The 20,730-nt window shown below is 33.0% G+C and overlaps 1 protein-coding gene across 3 annotated transcripts in view; it reads left to right on the top strand.

Annotated features, from left to right (window-relative positions):
* spir (spire type actin nucleation factor-like) overlaps nucleotides 1-20,730 on the top strand; it is a 110,131-nt gene that overhangs the window by 15,852 nt on the left and 73,549 nt on the right. For all 3 annotated transcript variants that reach the window (XM_065344270.1, XM_065344272.1, XM_065344271.1), the window contains exon 3: nucleotides 13,499-13,616. In XM_065344270.1, coding sequence (XP_065200342.1) covers nucleotides 13,499-13,616 — 118 coding nt within the window. The remainder of the gene's footprint in view (nucleotides 1-13,498; nucleotides 13,617-20,730) is intronic.

The following is a 20,730-nucleotide window of genomic DNA, read 5'->3' on the forward strand; positions in this document are numbered from 1 at the left end:
ATACGGAAACCATTTATTACGATGGATCGTCCGACGACCATGTTACCGATACTCTGGGTGATTATTTTTTTCCATTTTATAATCGACGTTGTCGAATGATTGATTTTTTCAGAGCTGTTATTATTAAACCTTGACCTAATGGAAACATTTTCGAAGTTACTCCTCTTCCCCCGCTCCCCCCTTGTGTTTATCTTTCTGGATCTGGAATTTCATCGGATGATTTGTTCGGAGAAAAAAAAATCGTGTGGTCATTTGGGTGATTACTCGAATGCTGACGTTCGTTATCGGAAGAATTGTCCAGAGAAATTTACTGGTAATGATAAAGTTATTGATGATTATCGGATGTCTCGATTGATATTCGCTATCGTCAAGTTTTGATGATGATGGAATTTTTTCCCGAGTTGATACTTTTCTAGTGATTGCTTTTCATCTTTTTTGATGAAAATTTATGATAGTGATAAGAATTATGTGTGTTTTAGAATTTCTTCTTCGATTTATTTTAACCTTGATTTGATTTTGAAAAGAGAAAATACATATGTATGTTTCATCTAATGATAGATCGATCGTAATGCTTGAGATACGTGGATAGTGATCTTGAATGTTGGATTGGTATAATGAAAAAAAGTTGTAAAATGGTGGCCATGAGAAAACGTTGGTAAAAAGTTGTGGTTTGAAAATCGAGCCATCCTCCTCCCCAATATATCATCAAATGAGCTTCAACTTGAAAAAAAAATATTTATTTTTTAAAAATATTTTGAGCTCTATTTCGATTGTGGGAAGCATGGGAATCTTCAATTTTACCATCATCCCAAAAAATGATAGTTTTTCTGTTACGCTTGAAAAAATTTCAATTTCAAATTTGTAATTCGTAAATCGAAATTACCCTGGCTTAAATTTGGACACACTTATTTGTACTTTTCTGAAGTAAGTAGGTACACGAACCATTATTCATTTTTTTCCTACCTATCATTTCGCTCCCAAATTGTAACTTTCAGATAAACGAAAAATGGTCATGTATGCAAAGTAGACTATCGCAATAAAACCGAATTATCTAATCTCACTTTAGCGCATGCAATATCTCGAAATTTTTTCCTAAACTGAAACGTTGATCGTGTACATGCATAAGATGCAATGCAAATCATCCAACGAAATGAGCAGACAGGAGGGCAAGAGATGAGAACCTATTAAAATCACTAACCGCGATTACACAGTCGATTGCTTCATGTGTTTTTGATATTGAATCACATATTAAAGAAGTATGGTTTGTTTGATAGGCGTGAAATGTCTGCAGAAGGATAAGCTTAATCGAAGCGCGAAAAAGTCATCCGATAACTGTACAAATTACGTAAATATCGTATCATTCTCGTAGATAGAACGAAGGTACATGCACAAGAGGATGGTATAGACTAAATAAGCGCGTGTGTTTCAACTTACAACAATATCCATGACGAATTACCAACAATTACACGCGTGACCATTTCTTGTCAGATATCGTTCATGTATACTTTGTTCAACATCCGAATAATCGAAGAGTTTTTATTATTGTACTTCTTGTTGTTGGTTTTTTTCATGCTACAAAGTCGCCGAAAAAATTCATTCTCGCGGATGTTTAACCTGTGGAATACCCGTTGGAATCGGGTTCATTTAAAAAGGTTCCTATTTTAATTCTACTCTACGGTAATTAACTTTTAATAAGAGTAAATTAGGCGACTGCAGCGAGTTCCATGTTTTCAAGGAATCTAAGTAGGTATAGTTTTCTCCTTTCTGTGAGTGAATGCAGAATGCGAATATTCATTGTACAATGTACATTTAGTATAGGTCGATGCGGAATTATGACGATTTAACATTGCGTGATGAAAAACAGGGTCGGATTAAGATATTTTCCGCTCAAGGCAAGCTTTTTTTTGTCACCCCAACTGGGTATATGCAAATCTACCTCCCCCTTCTTTCACAAAAAAAGTACAGATTTACTCACACATTCAGATAGACTCTCATCGACCTTTTTTTTTGGGTGGGATAGGGGGTGCATATCGAAAAATTTGCTGAGTGAAGCTCGATTATTATTCAAAAGAAAACCAAACTGGCCTAACGTGTAGCGAGAGCTAAAATTTCGAAAATTAATCATGCAAAAAGTAAAAACATTTTTTTAGGACGATCAGAGAGGTCAATTTTTCAAACTTTGATATTTTAAAAAACTCGAATAAAAATTTATGACCTCCCCCCTTTCCTAAAAAAAAATCAAAATAGCTACATCTAAAAAATATTTATGTGCACGTTTGTCGAGTCGCTTTTCCCAGAGCTTTTCATCAGTTGGAAATCGCTGACTTTATATATCTACATATTTATTTTTTGAATCCGATCTCTCGGTACCACGATATTATACATCCTGTATCATGTACTCTTGAAAATTTACTTCTTTTCATCCCTACGGGAGAGAACACCATCTATAAAAAATGATGATGATGTATGGAGTGTTGACCTGTAATGTATTATTAATGCAGAATTTAGATAAAATTGCAATGTGAAATTTCAAGGAACTACGCATTACTTGGAACATGCATAATATGTAATTTCACAAAAAATTTCCCCTCCTCTCTCCTGCACCCCTTCCCGATTATTACGAAACCTACTACAACGTATATTCTTATCAAGATGCTCGCTAATCTAAGGTACTCGCGGAATTATTTCATCAAAAAAGCAATAAACCGACGACTGGTTTTCCATCTCGGTTCCATTAGTCGAGTCGCTATTATGAAAACAACTGGGTTGTGTTTGAGTTTGCTCATTTTTATTTGTATGTGTGCGATTGTGTGACTAAATTGGAATCTGTTAATGCTAATTTTCGCATCACTGGCCGGCTGTAAAATCTGTGCAGAAAGTGTAACCAAATTTTTAACGCTGTTGAGAAAACCGAATCGATGATCGGATGTACATTTGTACGAGTCGTCTCAGTGTGCATAATGATAAACCTACATCGGATTGGATAGATTATTTTAGTTTCATGTCGCGTCGATGGTTATTTCAGTCAGCATCCCCGAACGTTTGCTTTTAAAATAAAACAACAAATCATTAGCCATGCAATTCAGCTCAGAAAAGAGGAGAGGACGAGGACGAGGACAGAACTGAGACTTGGACTGAAAGCATACGAGATCAACTTGTACTTGCATAAAAATGGTTCTCGTCGTCGGCAAATGTACTTACTCTTCTAACAAGTAGACTTGCATTGTTCAATGTACCATGTTATGTTAAACAAAAATGAACATCACTGCACATCGTGTCCTGTGTGCTCTGCTCGGTTGTCTTCACTGCATCACAGTCCAGTAGATATGCTAATTAATCATTTCCATGCAAATGTGTTCTCCTATTGTTTCGGTTAGTAAAAGTTGGAGATGTGCAGTTCACTTGTGGATTTGTTGCTGTTGTTCTTTTTCATATTAATTAATTTATTTACTTTTACACTTGTTATCTACGTACTATGTAGATGTACGTACTTCGTAGACATATGTGCATGGTTATTTTGCTTTGTAATAAAAATGTGCTGCACGATGATTAACGTAGGATGCGATTTATCATCGTGTTAGTACACATTTAGAAGAGAAAAGACCGTGAACTTGAATTAGAGCAAATATTTTAAAAATTTCACCCTAACAAAATTTCACTTAGGTTGTTTATTTTGATACATTATTGAGTAATATACGTTGTTATGTACGTCTGGGCACCGATGCGTGCATTTTTTAACATCTGTTTCATGTTCGGTATCCCTCTCCATTTCCTCGATGGTATCCTTTTATTTATGGAACATGTGACGAGTAAAAAAAAAAAAAAAAAACTTTAACGGTCACGAGGAGTGGTCAGAAATGATCACCGTTGAGTGGAATGAACGGATAAATTTCGGTTTTCACTTTTAAACGATTGAATTTCTGACTTCGTATTTATTAAGTATTTTTATAGGGGCAATGGCCAAAAAATTTCCAAAACTGAAAATTTTCCATTTAAGTAGATTCTAATGTATTTTTATTTTCCAAGTCAATCCAAAATTTGAGTACACGTTTTATTAGGTATTTGAAGAAAATCCATTTTTATGAAACTTTTTTGGTTTGTTTTTGAAAATAACTCGGAAGTCAATGTTCAAAATCAGGAAAAAAATCAATTCTACAATTTTTTAACGTTTTTATCATTTTCAACTGTTAATTCGTAAGCTAACTTTTTTCATTTTAGAAATCGAACATTTTAGTTGAGAAGATTTTTTGTTTTTCCGTGGTTGAAAGAGTTAATTTTCGCATAATTTACTCAACCTTTAATACGTACATGTTGAAAATTTATTTTGAAAGTTTATGAAATTTTTTCTCAATGTTCATAAAAATTGATAAACCTACTTTTATTTGAACACTCCTTTTTTTTTATCAAGTAGTTGAATATCTTGTTGAAAAAATTCCAGATACCCTTTCTTCACCTACGGGTTTATGTCCTTGACAATGGTTGCCATTTTTTTGATAGCTATAGAGAGGTAGAATTTTTTAATTTGCAAAAAAGAGAATGTAGCTTGAACGGGAGAACGTTATTAGTTTTTTGAACGATAATTGAAACTGTAGTAGTATGTACTAATGAGATGCCATTTATTATCTACAACCGCTTACTGATTTCAGAAGTCGTTTTCACGTGGCATTCTTTCAGTTCATCACTGTCGAGTGTCATTCATATTTAGTATACCTGCTTACGATGTATCAGATAAAACAATGTCATTGGATATATTAATCATTCTCGTAATACTAAACCTGCAAAATTTCGGGTTCGTGTATAATGACTAAGTACATTTTTTTTAAAAATCATTGCAATTCTTAATTATTGTTGATCAGTAGGTAATCTAGTTTCGAAAATATGCAAGAAACTTTCAAACAAAATCGAAGGACCTCATTTGAGTTGCTGTGGAATGAGTTGGATGGTGTTTGATTGAAATTCAAAAATGTTCTAAATTTTGAAGATACTTATAGAAATTTGTGCCCAAGAAAAACCCCTCCAAAGTTAGGTTCTATGTTTTTGTGACCTTGAAAAACTTTTTGTCTGGCAGCACACTTACTGTGGCACGATCACTTGAAAAGTTTTTAAAAATGTGTCTTTTCCAGAAGTTGAATTTTTCGCTCCTTCCTCAACTATTTTCAGCTCAAATAAACGTATTATTAATTTTGATGAACATATGATTAGGAAAAAAACATTTTAATACTTCTTTTTGATAGGATAATGGAGATACCGAATCAAACGCGATGTTACTCAAGGAATCGTTTCTTATTTACGAGAGTGGAATTCAAATTCTGGCATCAATATGAATTTAAAACGTCGAAAAACTAACTTTTTTAACGACGACGTTCTTTTGCAAAGGTCACCAAATTCGATTTTCGTTGAAATTCTCATTTTATTCGAGAGGGAAGCTAAAGATAAATTGCTCGGTGCTTAAATTGACTACGCGCTGTTAAAATAAACACCGTAATTTAAATATTTTCTCATTAAAATTGTCGTTTGAAATATCAGCCAACGAGAAATTTCGTCGAGTTGGTGTCGATTATGAAAATGAAATGCAGATAGGATGAGGATACGTGGGTTGTTTTTTGTGTTATCCACCTGTTCGAAGATAAGTTGAAAAATCGATATTCTACGTCATTGAGTGAAGTTATTACGACAACCGTCATACCGTTTCATTACTCACGTCGTCATTGTTTTATAGGCTTATTAGCTGACTTTCTTTTTGCATCACTGCAGTAAGGTTAAAATTCGTCAATAAAGTTATCAAATACTCAATACCCAATACTCATTGACATTACTCCCTAGGACGATTAACTTGGTTAATGTTACAATTTGCAAAAGGGAAAGTATTTTTTGTCGTCACGATGATCTCGTAAAAAGAAAAATAACACTTTTCAATCGATATGAAAAATTATAATAATAGAAATACGCGTGTACCTGTATTTCTTCTGTCTGCATTTGATCCCCTCAATGAGAGAGAAATACCGTTATAGAAAGATGCAAGTATGTGGTGCTGGTTTTTAATACATCAACATCTCGTTAAACCGTCTTTGTGTAAGTATAGTCATTTGTTATACGTTGCTGAGTAAAGTTCAAATTAGTAACATTGTCGCAAATGTGTTTAGGTGTTTAGATGACATTTTACATATTACTTATCCTATACGAGATGCTGTGCCGATTCACCATATTAGGATGATATTTCTTACGAGTTCATTTTTATTACATTTCTTCGAGGTCTCGCCAACAGATGTTTATAAAATTCTGAAATGCCATTTTTTCCCTCCTGTAATGGTCGCATACTCATTTCATTAAGTGCTAATCATTATAGTTGTATTCTTAATTACGTCTGCTTCCGTGCAAATATACAGTAATGAGCTGGAATTATTTTTAACGTGCGTTTTTTCATCTATTAAATGAACTTCGCGCAGTATTTCACGTTTTTCAAAATATCGAACGTGTATTTCAACGTATACTGACGGAATATTTTACAGAATAAGATCAATTATTTGAATGAGATGATCGTTAGTTGTTTTTTTTTTCGTTTATTTGTTCTTCGAGATTTTTCGCCTCAGGTGATTTCCAGGTTCTTTCATTGTTTTAAACCAAACAGTCACGTTTTTCATCGGGTCAAGTTAGGTATCTGTAAAAAAGTAGTATAATTTATGTGATGATAAATTAATCTATAGGAGCTTCGTTTATCGAAGCAATCTAATTCGGTGCTCGATATCGTAAGGTCAAGTTGAAGATCTTACGTGAGAAAATTTTGAGACATTTTATTATAAAAATGGCAAAAAGTGATCATTTTTCAATTTATTGAGGAACAGTTGCAATTTTTTCTCATACACACATTGGATCCCATCCATGCACCTTTCTTCAATTTTTAGGATGATGATATGGGGTATGTGGTGGGGAGGGATATCTCTCCGTGAATCATGCTAAAATCCTGTAAGTAAGACCTGCATTTCGATTAGAAAATTTTCTAACCATTGAAACTTATGAAGTTATTTATAATCGGTCCCATAAGACGATCTAGGCACGAATAAGCTAAAAATTTGGCTCATTGAAAGTTATAACGGTATACATTTCTCATTTTTCGAAAAATCTACTTTTTTTGCTCAAAATTTGGTTCCAAGGTTTAAACGACGTGCGTATTCAGTGAATCAAATCTCATCTCGATCTGAGCTAACGCTTGAAAAGGGTGAAAATTATGACCGATTTGGAAAAAAATGATTTTTTGGGCCAAACGAATAAATTAAATCAACAATTGTAATTGCTTCATAACTTTGACGAAAATATTGGTGAAACAATTCTCGAATGACAGATACCTACATTATTTCTTTGAATTTCTCGAACAGTAATTTCTGCATGTTTTTGTATCAGTCGTAAGAAGTATTTTCAATACGACGACGACGTCACATGATGTATAAATAATTTTCCATTTGTCCTACATGTTCTCGTACCTACTCCAAGGAATATAAATTTCATAAAAATTTATGTAATTAAGGTAACGCAAAAGAAACCATGCTTCTCATTTTCAATGTTGTTGGTGTTTAACGAGTTGACACGAGTACCTAGATTTCTTTTAGAGAGATGAACTTACGCGAATGTATAAATTTACAAGTTCATCATCTCAATGCGATGTTAACAAGCAAAAAGGAAAATTTCCCTGGTGTTCTGAATTATGGAAACTTGTCTATTATTCGTGCGCTTTCAATAATAAACCATTCGAGACATAAAATATGCATAAACAAATCGAGGGCATTTTCAAATATAGGACTTCAGTTGTACGAGTACTGGGCATTTGAAAACTCGCAAAAACACTGAATTTTCGAGTAGTTTTTCTGATAGTTTATTTATCCACCGGAGTAACAATTTTGAAAGTTGGGCTAGATTAGAAAGGTCACTAACGATGGCAATAATAGTATGTACCTACTTTAAAAATTTTTATTCGTGTTGTGTAGCCAAACTTATTAAAAAATTGGTATACTTTGTATTTTAATAAATTCTAGTTTCATTTTGTAAAAATTTAATCTTAGGTACGTACTGTTAAATTCAATTTATCATCACCTCAATTAATCGCAGATGACCAAGTTGAACGCTTGGTCGAAAGATGAGCCCTTTCTCGTCGAACATATGATTTTTCTGGGCAGAAAAGTGCATTGATTACATACCGTACCATTTTTAATCGCTTCTCATTACTTTCTCGTGGTTGGATGGAAATTACTATGCAAAATAATTAATATGCACAAAATTCACTCGTTCTAAGCATTATTCTGCGCTGCGCTGCACGCAGCTAATTCTTATTTTTCAAAATTATGAGAATACGATCAACAATAATAAACTTTCACTATATCAATGAAAGTGTAGAATTATGCTGAAACGTAGATTGATGGAAAAAGAATTATTGCTCTTTATTCGCGATAACGACGATCTTGATTGATGCTGCGATTTAAATTATTGATTTAGTTCATCGTTGTCGTCATTGCAAAAAGGTATTGTTTCTGTTTGCGATGGATACCAACGTAATTTTTCATTAGCATACCGTTATTATTCGTCGCATTGCGAATATAAACAACGATATACTTATTTTAAGTAAGAAAGGAAGAATTTAGTTCACGAGCGTTTAAGTTTACCTACTGTATTTTTGGTCTAAATTATTGCAGATTTGGGAAGGAAATCTTGAATGCTGAAAATTGAAAAGTTTATTCAGACAAAATGTCGAAGCAAAAGTAGTAAAAAACATTTTGAAAAAAATCAAAGACGCAAAATTATTTGAAAAAATTCCTAAATTGTTCATGTGTGAAAAAGGATTACTAATTTTTAATGAAGTAGCAGCACTGTCCCCCTTTGAAATAAATTTGGCCTCGTTGATCTTTTTGAGAGGCTGGGGGTCGAGTTGAATGAAATTTTTTTTCTTCACTCTACTGTTTTTTTTTCATCAGGTCAACATGAAGAAAAGAGATCTGTAATCAGAATCCAAAAACCCGCTGGAAGCTCCAAAACATTTTGAAACCTCCAGTAATCGATTTTAGGATGCCTAAAATAGAGTGTTGAAAAAAATTTCAGCTTTCTGTCATAATTTGATCCGATTCTAAATTTTTTTCTTGAGATTTAAATTTTCAAAAATTCGCCAAAAAATGTATAAAAAATGAAATTTTTTCCTGTACGGTTTTTTTTTGAATGCTCTTGATGTTTCGCTCCAAGAGTTCTCAATTGATTGGAATCTCTCCTTAAAAGAATTTGAATGATTTCCGATTCTTCTGCCAAGAGTTACTTATACTTTTCAATGTTAATTTAACTGTCTTACTCAGCTAGATCCTTTAGAATAAGCTACCTTTTTGTATCTCCCTGCCTCTTGCTTATATATTCGTTCATAGATTTCCATTGTCATTTCCCAGAGGATATTCACGACTCCAGACAGGCGTTTTGAAGCATAACACCGCAGATGACTTTCCTCTGTGTCGAGTAAAGAAGAGTAAAAACCTCCTATATCTGATCAGCTTAGTTGTAAAAATTCTCATCCTTATACGTCTTTATATACCATGTAAACCGTTCGAAATTCACATTTTGACTCCGTTATTAAACGGCTGAACAACTGCCAACTCTGAACTCGATGTATAGTTTAGAGCTGTAGACCTACTTCTCATCTCTCTGTGGTGCTGCTGCACCGTGTCTCGTCTAGGACTAGGATCGGCGTAAGCGCGGCAATAAAGATACAACTCATTATGGTTAATGATCGCTGTTGTGTGAGAAAAGTAATTCTAATTGCGTTAATTGTTACCGTCTCGGTAAGAAAAAAAATAAATACTCGTGTGTGCTGAGTGCGCTCTGTGCGCCAGTTCAAGCGAATTTGTCGGTGGATCTACTATTTGTCGTTTTGAATGGCGCTCGTTCATATACCTATCTCTCTCCAAGTCTACGCACACCGCAAAAAGAATTTACGAGTAATTAAAGTTGAATAAATGATTTTGTGTTGTGTGTGTTTTTTCTACTGCGTTAACCCAGTCCCTTGTAAAGATGAGTCTCGATATGGTGCCCTTAATTTGTAACAGGCCTCTGCGTGAATTCGAAAGCATTTGACCGAATGGCGAAAACGAAAATTATACGCGTTAATTAGAAAGTTGAACAAATGTTTGTTTACTTAGTATACAATTTGACATCGTGGTGGTAATTCGAGAATGAAAACATATTTCCTCCAAGTACGAGTAACTGAATTTTTTGGTCATCGTGTCTTCGTTAAAGGACTTTGGAGGAATATCCCAAAGAGCAATCCTCCTTTAATTACTCGGTAATTGGTAAATCAAAGCTTTGAAACGCACCACTTGAAATTTAGGTTAATGATTTTAGCGTAATAAATTACACCTTGAATAATTAAGAATGGCGAATATTTTAATTCTTCCTCGTGTCGTTAATTAAAGTATTTCGATTCATTTTTTTTTTTTTTTTCATTTATTCGCAGTTCCAGTGCGATTGTTATGTAACCATACAATGTCGCCATTTGTGCGTAAGGTATTAATTATACTTATACGTACGATAAATACGCGTAAAAATAAATTCGATATAGAAAAAGACGTTACCTTTAAACTCGAATTCCGTTATATCTTTGAAAATACCGTCAATTGCAAAAAATTCTCACATTGACTTTGAAATTTCGCGCAGGTAAAGAAATTCCGGGTATTCGAGGTTATAAAATCTCATACAACATAGGTTTTTACCTATTCAAGCGATCAATTTACGTATGTAATCTAAAGCGATAAATTATTTAATTACCCATTCGAGTAATTATGTATCTCGAGTGATGAGTTTTTAATCATTGTATTTGTATGTAATTACCAATCGTCGAAAATTTGATTAATTGCCGCCTTACACGAGTATACACCTTAATGTGTAATAATATTGTAAAAAATTCTAGAAACGTTGAATTATTGCACCACCGATTAGACTTTAATACCTTTCTTCGAAATTTGTCGAAAAATTATTGTTGTCGGATTTTTATCTCGAACTAGTACCTACTCTTGAGTAATCGAAATGTGTTCGATGTTTGTGAATCGATACGCCTGATGTACTTGCTCGTGTATAAAGCAACCAATTTCGTACCTAATTAACTACGTTTAATTTTAATTTTTTTTTTTGAAATTATCGGATTTTGTGAATATTTTCTTCTAGAATGTTGTGTTGTGTCGAATTTTCGAGTTTCGTATTAGAAAGTGTATCTATTTGTTGTTGGACGTGTATTGCACTAATAACCATTTGGACGGCGTTAATGGTATTTTTAATGCTTTGAAAACATTATGTAATGAGTTATATCGATGATTGTGTGTTTAAGTATTGGTCCATTAAAAGTTTTAGAACAAAATGACCGTTTTTATCGAGGACCCATTTCAAGAATGTATTTTTGTCAGCTAAATCCAAAATCTGTCACATTTTTCGATGTTTTCATTTCATCTTTTCCTCCCCTCTACTTACTCAAAAAACCAAGAAATTTTTTAATAATTTTGTTTTTTGAAAGAATATTAGAAAATTGTTTCGAAAAAAAGGTTTTAAAATTTCAAAACTGTATCTCATGTTGATCAATTTTCACGATATTTTGATTTTTTTTTAAATTTAAAAAACTTGAAAGATCGTCTCGTAGCAGTTTGCTATAATTTAAGCAGTTTTATTAATCATTTCAAAATAATTTTCACTTATTTTCATTCACTGCATTCAGAACGATTTTGGCGACTTGTTCTGTGTTTTTGAGTAATTTGACGTGAATTTTTAAGCTTTTTTGCTGTTTAGTATTTTTAAGCGATTTATTTCCATTTCGAGCAATTTAGATTATACTTTGTCAACTTATTAATGTTTTTCTAGTAACCTTTTGTATTTCTAGTTATGTTTCCAAACTTTGTATTCGGTTACTTTTGATGAAAACTAGTTACTGTTTTCGGAGAATTTTTTTAGTACCACTTTGAATTGAAAAGTCAGTTTCGGTTACATTTTATTCCATAAGTCCCCTCCCGCTTTTTTTTTGTAAATTGAGGTTGTAAAAATGAAAATAAAATTTAAAAAAAATGATTGAAAAACTCACTTGCTATAAACCGTTGCAGAATGACCCCGGCCTCCTTCAAAAAATAAGTACATAATAAAAATTTGAGTTCTTCAAGTTGACGTTAAACAACCCTTTCCTTCGCACCCTGTTCATTAAAATTTTTCCAAGGAGACTGTTGATTGGTCGATGAAGTCAAAAAATCAAATTCTCGGTAATTGTAGGGAAAAAGTCTAATACTGCTGGAAAAACGAAAAAACATTCCGTCTGAACTCAATTTTGAAAATGAAAAATGAGTCAAGAAAGTTGTGCAACAGTCTGCCAAGCCTCATTTTTATTTCGTAGGTAGTACATATATTTTTCCATTGGGGAGGGGGGAATAAGAGCAGTTTTTTTTAAAAGTCAGTTCACAATAATTTTATGATTTCATCAAATTTCAAAAAATTCTGAGGATCAGTCAGACTTACTCAAGAGCTTCCCTACCGTTCTCCCCCCCCCAAAAAAAAAACCCTACATGAGATGTATTACTTCGTGGTTTCTGGTATGACACTAATAAAATTGCCGTATCACACGATACTCAAAGTTGATTAAGTTTGTTTTTTGTTGATTTTTCATGGCTAATTTTCAAAATTCGTCAATTTTTCGAATAATTTTTTCAGTCACTTATTGTTGATTTTTTTTTGCTTTTTTAAAACACCAATTTTTTGAGCCTTGATAACGATATCACCGAGTGTATGTAACAGAAAGCAAACTAAAAAATTTCTTTTTGTTGTCGAACTCTGCAAAAAATTGAAAAATTATACTTAACACAATGAAAAATGATCGTGTAAAAACACGTAACGAACGAATAACAGATCTTTTAGGATGTGTAATATATTACGAAGGAAATACCGTAAAACGAAGTGAAAAGTGAAGAAGATAAAATTATTGATTTGTCTCTCGAACGAATCGATTCAATCAAAGTTTCATGATCGACGACGGATTTAACGATGATATTATGTTTGGACGGAAAGGAAATTATTTCTTTGCTCATTTCACTTTTGATTGGTAATGTTGATTGTTGATGCAATGGCATAACGCATATTTTTGGAATATCATTGGGATACACGGTGTGATTTTACTCGTAACGATAGCAGCTAATTAAGATCAGATAAGGTTCTTTGTTTCGATTGATTCATGGTTCTGCTTCTGTCATACCTACCATTTGCTTGAGGATTTTTCTTCACAGGTATAATGAAAAAAATGTGTGAAGTCGACGTCCCATTACGAGGTCATTTTTTGGATAAAAAAAAGTCTACGTATTTCAGATTTTTTTAAATGATTGTTTAACAAACCAGTGGTAATTAGGTGAAGTAAGGGTTGAATATTATTTGATTATGTATTTGGGTCTTATGTGTTATCATATCATATCTTTTCATTTTGTTTATTAACCAATTTCATTTTTCATTTTTGCAGTTGATCGCATGGTTGGGATTAGTGATATTTCAAGCACTCGATTTTGGTATGGATGCAGATGAAGAACGATCCGTTAGTCCACAATTAGAGAGGCTATTGAATTTTATGGTACAAAGAGGTATGTGAAGCTTATAAGCTATCTATAGGTATTTAAAAACATCCTTTTACACACAGTATTTTCTATTTGGTGATTTTTTTTCATTCGACATTAACACAAGATATACAATGTTATGGGAAAAATACAAGCGTACTTGACAATATTCATTTTACGAGTACTTTATTTTCCAAAATTGAAACGTGCAAAAGAGAACAGTTTTTGGCGGGAAAAATGATAAAATTCTCGTGAGATTTCATTCTATGTTATTTTTATTTTTTGCATCGTTCGAGTATTGCATTTTAATGTAAGGAAACTCTTGGCTATAGTTTTAAAATAATTACACTTCTCATATAAAAAATAATTACTGTCATTTGGTGCTGAATTCTTCAAAGCACAAATGTGTATTCACACATACAATTTCACGTATGCCCTTTTATCGCGTACCTATATGTATAATTTTAATTAATAGGTTTCATATTCGCAATAGGCTACATCATAATACTTTCTTGTAAAAGAAAAATGTTTTCTAATTTTTTGCTTAATGATGCCGAGGGAGGTTGTAATTTTAAAAGGTCAGCGTTATCGTGCGTATCATTTGTTGGAAATAATTATTTGTTAGAAATGACATGTTGAATAGAGTGGCTTTTTATTTTCAATAATTAAGTAGTCTTTTATTTTGTTTCTTTGTGCGAAATGAATTTTATGAGATTTCTTTTCACGGTGTGATTAAAAAGGAAGGTATTTCTGTGAACTAGACTTCTCACCGTCAGATGTTGAAAATCCGCCCACATATGAGGTTCGATGCGTATTTTCGTTGCAAAGGAGTATAGGAAGCAGATTAGCAGAGCTATGAGCAAAATTTACAGATAAAGATAAAACACTCGTCCTTAAGTATACTTACTGGTATGGAACTTTCGAAGGGAAATATTCGATTTGAAAGTGTTTCCAATTAATCTACGCGCGTTAATCGGCATTGAATTGTTTGAAAATTGTTCAAAGCCGGGTACATAGACACACTTAGCTAAATGTACAGCAGTGAAATTTGTTATTTTATGATTTCGTTCGCACTGTGATACCAGATCGAAGCCTTTAGCGTAGTTTTACACTCGCCGTATAGATTAAAAACCTAAAATATAGGTAATTTGATAAGTTAGTGATAGTTTAATAACACATTATTGCAGTACCCGAAGCCATAAACATTTGCAAAATCTAGGTACACGAGTGGCTACGAATCGCGAACCTCGATTCTTGATTATTGTTATTCGTGTGTTGGTGGGTTGGTGCACGTGTTATTAGCACAGGTATGGATATTTCGTGAAAAAAAATCACCAATAAATTGCTTCTGCGAAAAGCGTTGTGCAAAATTAGTGCGGTGTAGAAAATTATTGTAGTCTTGCGCTTTGGTTTTTTGCTTGGGATTGAATTCATTCTTGAAAGGATATTCGAATTTGACGTGGGGAAATAAATTAGGTTACGAATTTAGAGATACGGGATGGTTTCTGAGAATACTGAATAATGGATTGGTTGATAATTTGATTTACCTATCACGGATCATTTGCTCGTCAATGTATAACTGAGAGCTTTTTTCCAAATCAATCGAATCCTTATTTTCCGAAAATGAGATTTTTGCAAGAATGGGTTCTGCAAAAAGTCGTCTTGCTTCTTGTTTCATGTTTACTATCAGGCGTCATTTATCGATTCGTAAACTTTCAGTCTTTCACGTTATAAAAATTTCAATTTTTAAAACATAAAAGTGGAAGCTTGAAACAAGTTCCTTTGAAACTATGATAATTTTGCAAAAATTGAAAAATGTGTGAAAATTACAGCCTTCTCCTTCTCCTCGAAAATTTAGGGTGGAAATGATGACCTCGTTATTTTAGCAGATTATCGAGAGGAACTCGTGAAAACAAAATTGAGCCAAATTCGTGTCACCTGGTTTATTTCAAGCGTTTTGATATTGATTTTCGTATTTTTCCATGCAATTTGAAGTCATTCTTACTGAAAAATTCAACTATTTAACCAGACAAAGTGTTCTTGTAATGCTTTAAAAACAGGAAGGAAACCATCAAAAACTACATGCGCATTCATTTGCATGTCTTAAGTTCCTAGGTCAAGCCAGCCTAAGACAGACCGCCCCCTTCCCAAACAATAAACATGGATGACACAAGTACCAAATATATCCAATAATTTCAAGTAAAAATTCTTAGAACTGCATGTTCTTTTACAATAGCAAGACAATATAATTGAAAAAATCCCTACCCCTCCAAAAAAAAATCGTTTAGGTACGAAAAATCGCTTGTCGAGAATATGCCTTCAATGCACTCCTGCTCCCCAAAAAAGTATTAGAATATGCCCTTAATGTATACTTACTTCGGACTGATTACTCATAAGGCCGAAGTCGCCTCTTTGTATAACTGTGTACTTCAACTAGGTTGGCTGATTAAAAAGGACATTAGCATTTAAAATAAGCCTAATATCAGTTAACTAGAGGTCAATACCAGGTAAACAATGGAATTAGATTTCTTGAGAATGTTTACTTTAATGGCGGCTTTAGCATTGGTGCATTTTTTTCTTTCTTGTCTTCCAACATTATGTGTTCACCTTCCTTTTTCCTGTGCGAATAATTCTTCGGCTAGCGTACGACTCTGTAGGTATAAGTATAGTTACTCTTATGTTGGTTGATGTATTAATATCAATTATCATATACTTACATTTTTTTAAATTTTTATTAAAATTATTTCATTGCGAATCAGCATAGTTGGGGTTTGATGTCGACACGCTGCTTGTTCACGCCATTGACCGGACATATTTCCGGATACTAGTCGAAATAAATTTGTAAAACCGGATATTTTTCTACGTTCGTCCTTCCCGTTGAAAGTACAAATGTGGACAAATCTCTCGCTCTCGAATTCTCTAGCCCGTAACGATGGAGAGAGCAGATAAGGGAAATAATGTTCTGCTGCGTGGATAAGTAGCTAAATAAAGCCAACTCTGCGCCCGGATTTATATTAAATTTATTAAAATGCATATTAACCGTTGAAAGATTTTCCGCATTGTTGTTGAGTAAAAGTACAAGTGTATTGAAATTAAAAAATTGAACGATGAAAGTTCCCAAAAGGAGTTCATTTTAAACCCGAGTTATCTAATCGAACATTTTGGTATAATTTATGCTATGCGAGTAGGGAAGGGGGAGGACTGGAGGAGGACCGAGGACCGTGGAAAGGGTTTCATCAAGGTTGACTTTTTTTGTGTTGATAAAATTCGAAGAAAATTGTTATTTTCTGTTCTGGAATTGTCTGGTGTATTCAGATCGGACTGGACGCGATGTTTTCATGCGAGGTTAATTTATTATTTAATGAATAGCAGTAAACGTTCCATTGTTGACAATACCAAACGATGTAACGTTATTACGGAAAATAACCTTGTTTTTTTACGATGCTATCTCGTAATGAATGACCAGACGACCGGTAATATACTCGTAGGTAAATTATTTCATTAACTCTGTCATCGTAGTGGAATTTAGACCTCCTATAGTGTTCAATTTTTTCGACGAATTTGCAAATTTCGCATCTGTTTTGAATAGTCTATTTTCAGAATACCATCGGATGATGATGGTAGACTCGCGTTAAATTTTAATTCAATTGTCCACATCCCAACGACCAAATGACCATATTATTTCTTTTTACATGCAAGGTTAGGCGTGTATCCGATTTATGTAACGTTACCTACAGTTCATTGTTATTATGGTGCTTTTTTCCGCTCCTACTCCTCGATGACTTCCTCGCTTACGTGTTCATTTTTTTGTTAACAATGTAATTAAACTTTTTTTTTCTGCAGTGGAAAATGCAGCTTTTTAACTCTTTGTTGTAATTTATGATTTTTATCCACGTACAGACTGGTTTATTACAGTAGCTTCTTACTCACGAAACGTGGGTTCAAGTTCATGCGTGGTGTGCCCAAGCTATTGCATTCTTTTTGAACTGAACCGTTGAAAAGTTTATTGTAATTACGACGAGGCTTAAAATTTTGCTAATATACGATCAACGATGAAAATTTTATCTACGAGATGTTTAAAATTAATTGTCTATACTTGTCGAATTTTGTGAATTGTCGATTGTCATTGATTCTGGTTTGAAACAATTCGTGCTTTTGGATTTTTACGATATCGTGTATGTAGTCTTCGCTTGGAGACGAACTTGTAACATATGTATTATTCGCTGGTTTGTTACTCTAGTAATCAAACACCGGTTATAAAAATTTTTTTCTCAAGATGTAGGTGATCGTAAAGGATACGAATTTGGACGATTTCTTGTTTTTTTTGCACCTTATTACAAAGTAAACTTGTAAATCAAATTTTTTAAATATTAGGTAACGATTTGTCGTCATTTAGAAGAAAGTACGTTAAATTTAATGATTTAATGGCGCCGGTACATTAATAAAACGATTATAGAAGTGCGATATTTGGTAGGTATATTATACATTCTAACGTTGAAAACTTTCATCTAAAAACTCGACGTATATTTCTGTTATTTTACGTAAAGAAAAAACACAGAAATTTTCTTCTATGTTGCTCTTCTAATGCTTTAATTTATCACTTTCGTTTCTCTCCCCTTTTATTATTTTGCTGTAAAGGTAAGAACACCAATATTGGTTGTTTTACTCGGTAAATAATCTTACTCGTATGTACTATTAGAATGAGTGTATATTGATTCACGACGCTTTCTTTTATTATAATTTTTAAGTAAATACGCGTATGCGTTTCGCTCTTTGAAGATAAAGAATCTCCGCGTTTTGTGGAGGTTTATACTTTTTTTTTTTTTTTTTACAAATGAAGATGAATCGATTGATTAATATAGTACGTTTGAATGTAATTTCTTATGTTTCCTCCCCTTCCTCCTCCTCCTCCGCATTTATGTACTCGTACAATATTGTGAATACACCTCCGAATGGTTCTATTTTAGTATTGTAGGTGTTACTGTCATTTTTATTAATAACGTCGAATTGTGTTTGAAGAACTAACACCTAGGTATACAAACGTTTTATGCAGTAAGTTGGTAATTGTATAAAATTTGTTCGGAGAAGTCCAACACGAAGCCAAGTTATTTTGAATGCTTGAATTCAGGTGTCTGTTATAAAAAGTACTCGTAAATTTGTAAATTTGAAAAATGTGTAAATTTTAAATGAAGGGCTCAAACAACTTGAATCCACCATCCAAATACCAAATTAGAACAAATTTAATTTAATTTGACTCATTGTCAAACTGAGACGTTTTTAGTTTAGGAAAGAAGAGAGAACATGGAGCACACTTGCCAAAAATTTATAAAAATGGGTTTCTGAGATCATGAAAATGATTTTTAAATGATTTCCCTCAAAATTCTCAATAGCCTGTTTTTTGAAGGGAAAAATAGAGCTGAAAATTACAGAAGTTAATTATTTGAAGTTATTTCATCAGATATACTCACGATCAAGAAAATCAATTGAGATATGAATGAATGAAAGTTGGATTTTTGGAAACGCTGGTTTTAGAGGTGATCAAAAAAATTCAGCTTCTCTAATAGATTTTTCAATTTTTAGCAAATTTTTTAAAATTCAAAATTAAAGGTGCCAGTTTTCAGCGAAAATGTGGAGTGATTTTTGGTAAAATTGATGAACAGTTATTTCAGACCTTATAGCATCAAAGGGACTGCAGATTCAATTTCTGTCTTTTTTTTAGATGCCTACCTAAAAAACCACCATTCCAGGTAATTGCTAAAATTTTGAGTTCTAGATTTCTTTCGTTCAATTTTTTTCAAAAATCGATTTTTGTTCAGTCTTGAGCCGACAACCCCCTTCTTGAAAATGAATATGTAAATGAAAAATTTGGTCTCTTTGACAGTTTTTCTGGAATTTTAATTAGGTACGTGAAATAATAAACGCAAAAAACACCCGTTCTCTTCCTATTACGGAAAAAACGACATTCTTGGCAATTTATCGAATTTTTGATTAGATAATTATAAAAATTTTAATTTGAACTGGATTTTTTGCCTTTTGCATATCAATTTGTGAACTAGACTACGTTTCATTTGATGATAAATTTTCGCCAAGAGTTGCCAAGTTGCCAAATGTTTAATGCATTATGTATATATCAGAGAAGAATTTTATGTAAAACTGGAATGACACTGGGAAAGAAAATATAGCCTACCTTAAATATTCAAAGATACTATGCAATGGACAGATAGAGATGGAGGAATGAGACAATCGAGAGTTCAGACACCTTTTTGTTATGAGCGTACGCACAAAGGTCATTCGAGAATTAGCGTGTAATCGTAACGAGAGCCAAGCGCACGTGTTTAAACGAAACGAGAGAGGTAATATGGTTGAAAGAGAAGGTAATTTAAATTAGATACTGGTATATAGATTTGATAATTTGTCACGATCGCGCCCATTTATATGTACAATTAAACGTACTCGTAACTCTGAGTATACTTAAGGTACAACACTACTGCATACTTACGATGTATTCGATTGTATTATTTAATTGAATATAATATTACAAAAAATGATTAATATGCCAAGTGAAAAAGATGTTTAAATGATAATTTTATGCCTCATGTTGCTCGTTTAATTTTCCTAACGGTTTTATAATTACATTTGTAGTATTATAATGTAACCGGAATACATAAAGATGCGGCTGGATGACCGATTAACCGTGTATACTACAGATTCACAAATTTGCGTTCTTATTTTAATAATTTTACTGATTGTTTTCTACTCGTTCGTCGAGTTTTTCTACACATATGCTTGGTTAGGTATACCTATTTTCTTCGAGTATTTGCGTTGGAGAGTTAACTGGTTTTTGAATTTTTTTCATTTGATCATTTTGACATCTGTGGTCTGCACGTATCATGTCTATATTGCCTATTCCTCTGCCAAGATTTTTTAATTCTCCTTGATATTACTCGTAGGAATAGGTAACTTTTGTGTTCTGTATAAATAGATTGTCTTGAGTAGGCTCGATTTACTGTCCGAGTGAAATTTTTGAATTGTTTGTTCGAAAATTTCACACTCGATTAGGATTCATCGTTACTAATTTGTTGTACATGCGTTCAAGTCACCTGTTCCTGTAGAATGGTAAGTGTGGGGGGAGGAGGGTTCA

Source organism: Planococcus citri, chromosome 1 (assembly GCF_950023065.1).
Source record: "Planococcus citri chromosome 1, ihPlaCitr1.1, whole genome shotgun sequence".
In the NCBI taxonomy this organism is placed as follows: domain Eukaryota; kingdom Metazoa; phylum Arthropoda; class Insecta; order Hemiptera; family Pseudococcidae; genus Planococcus; species Planococcus citri.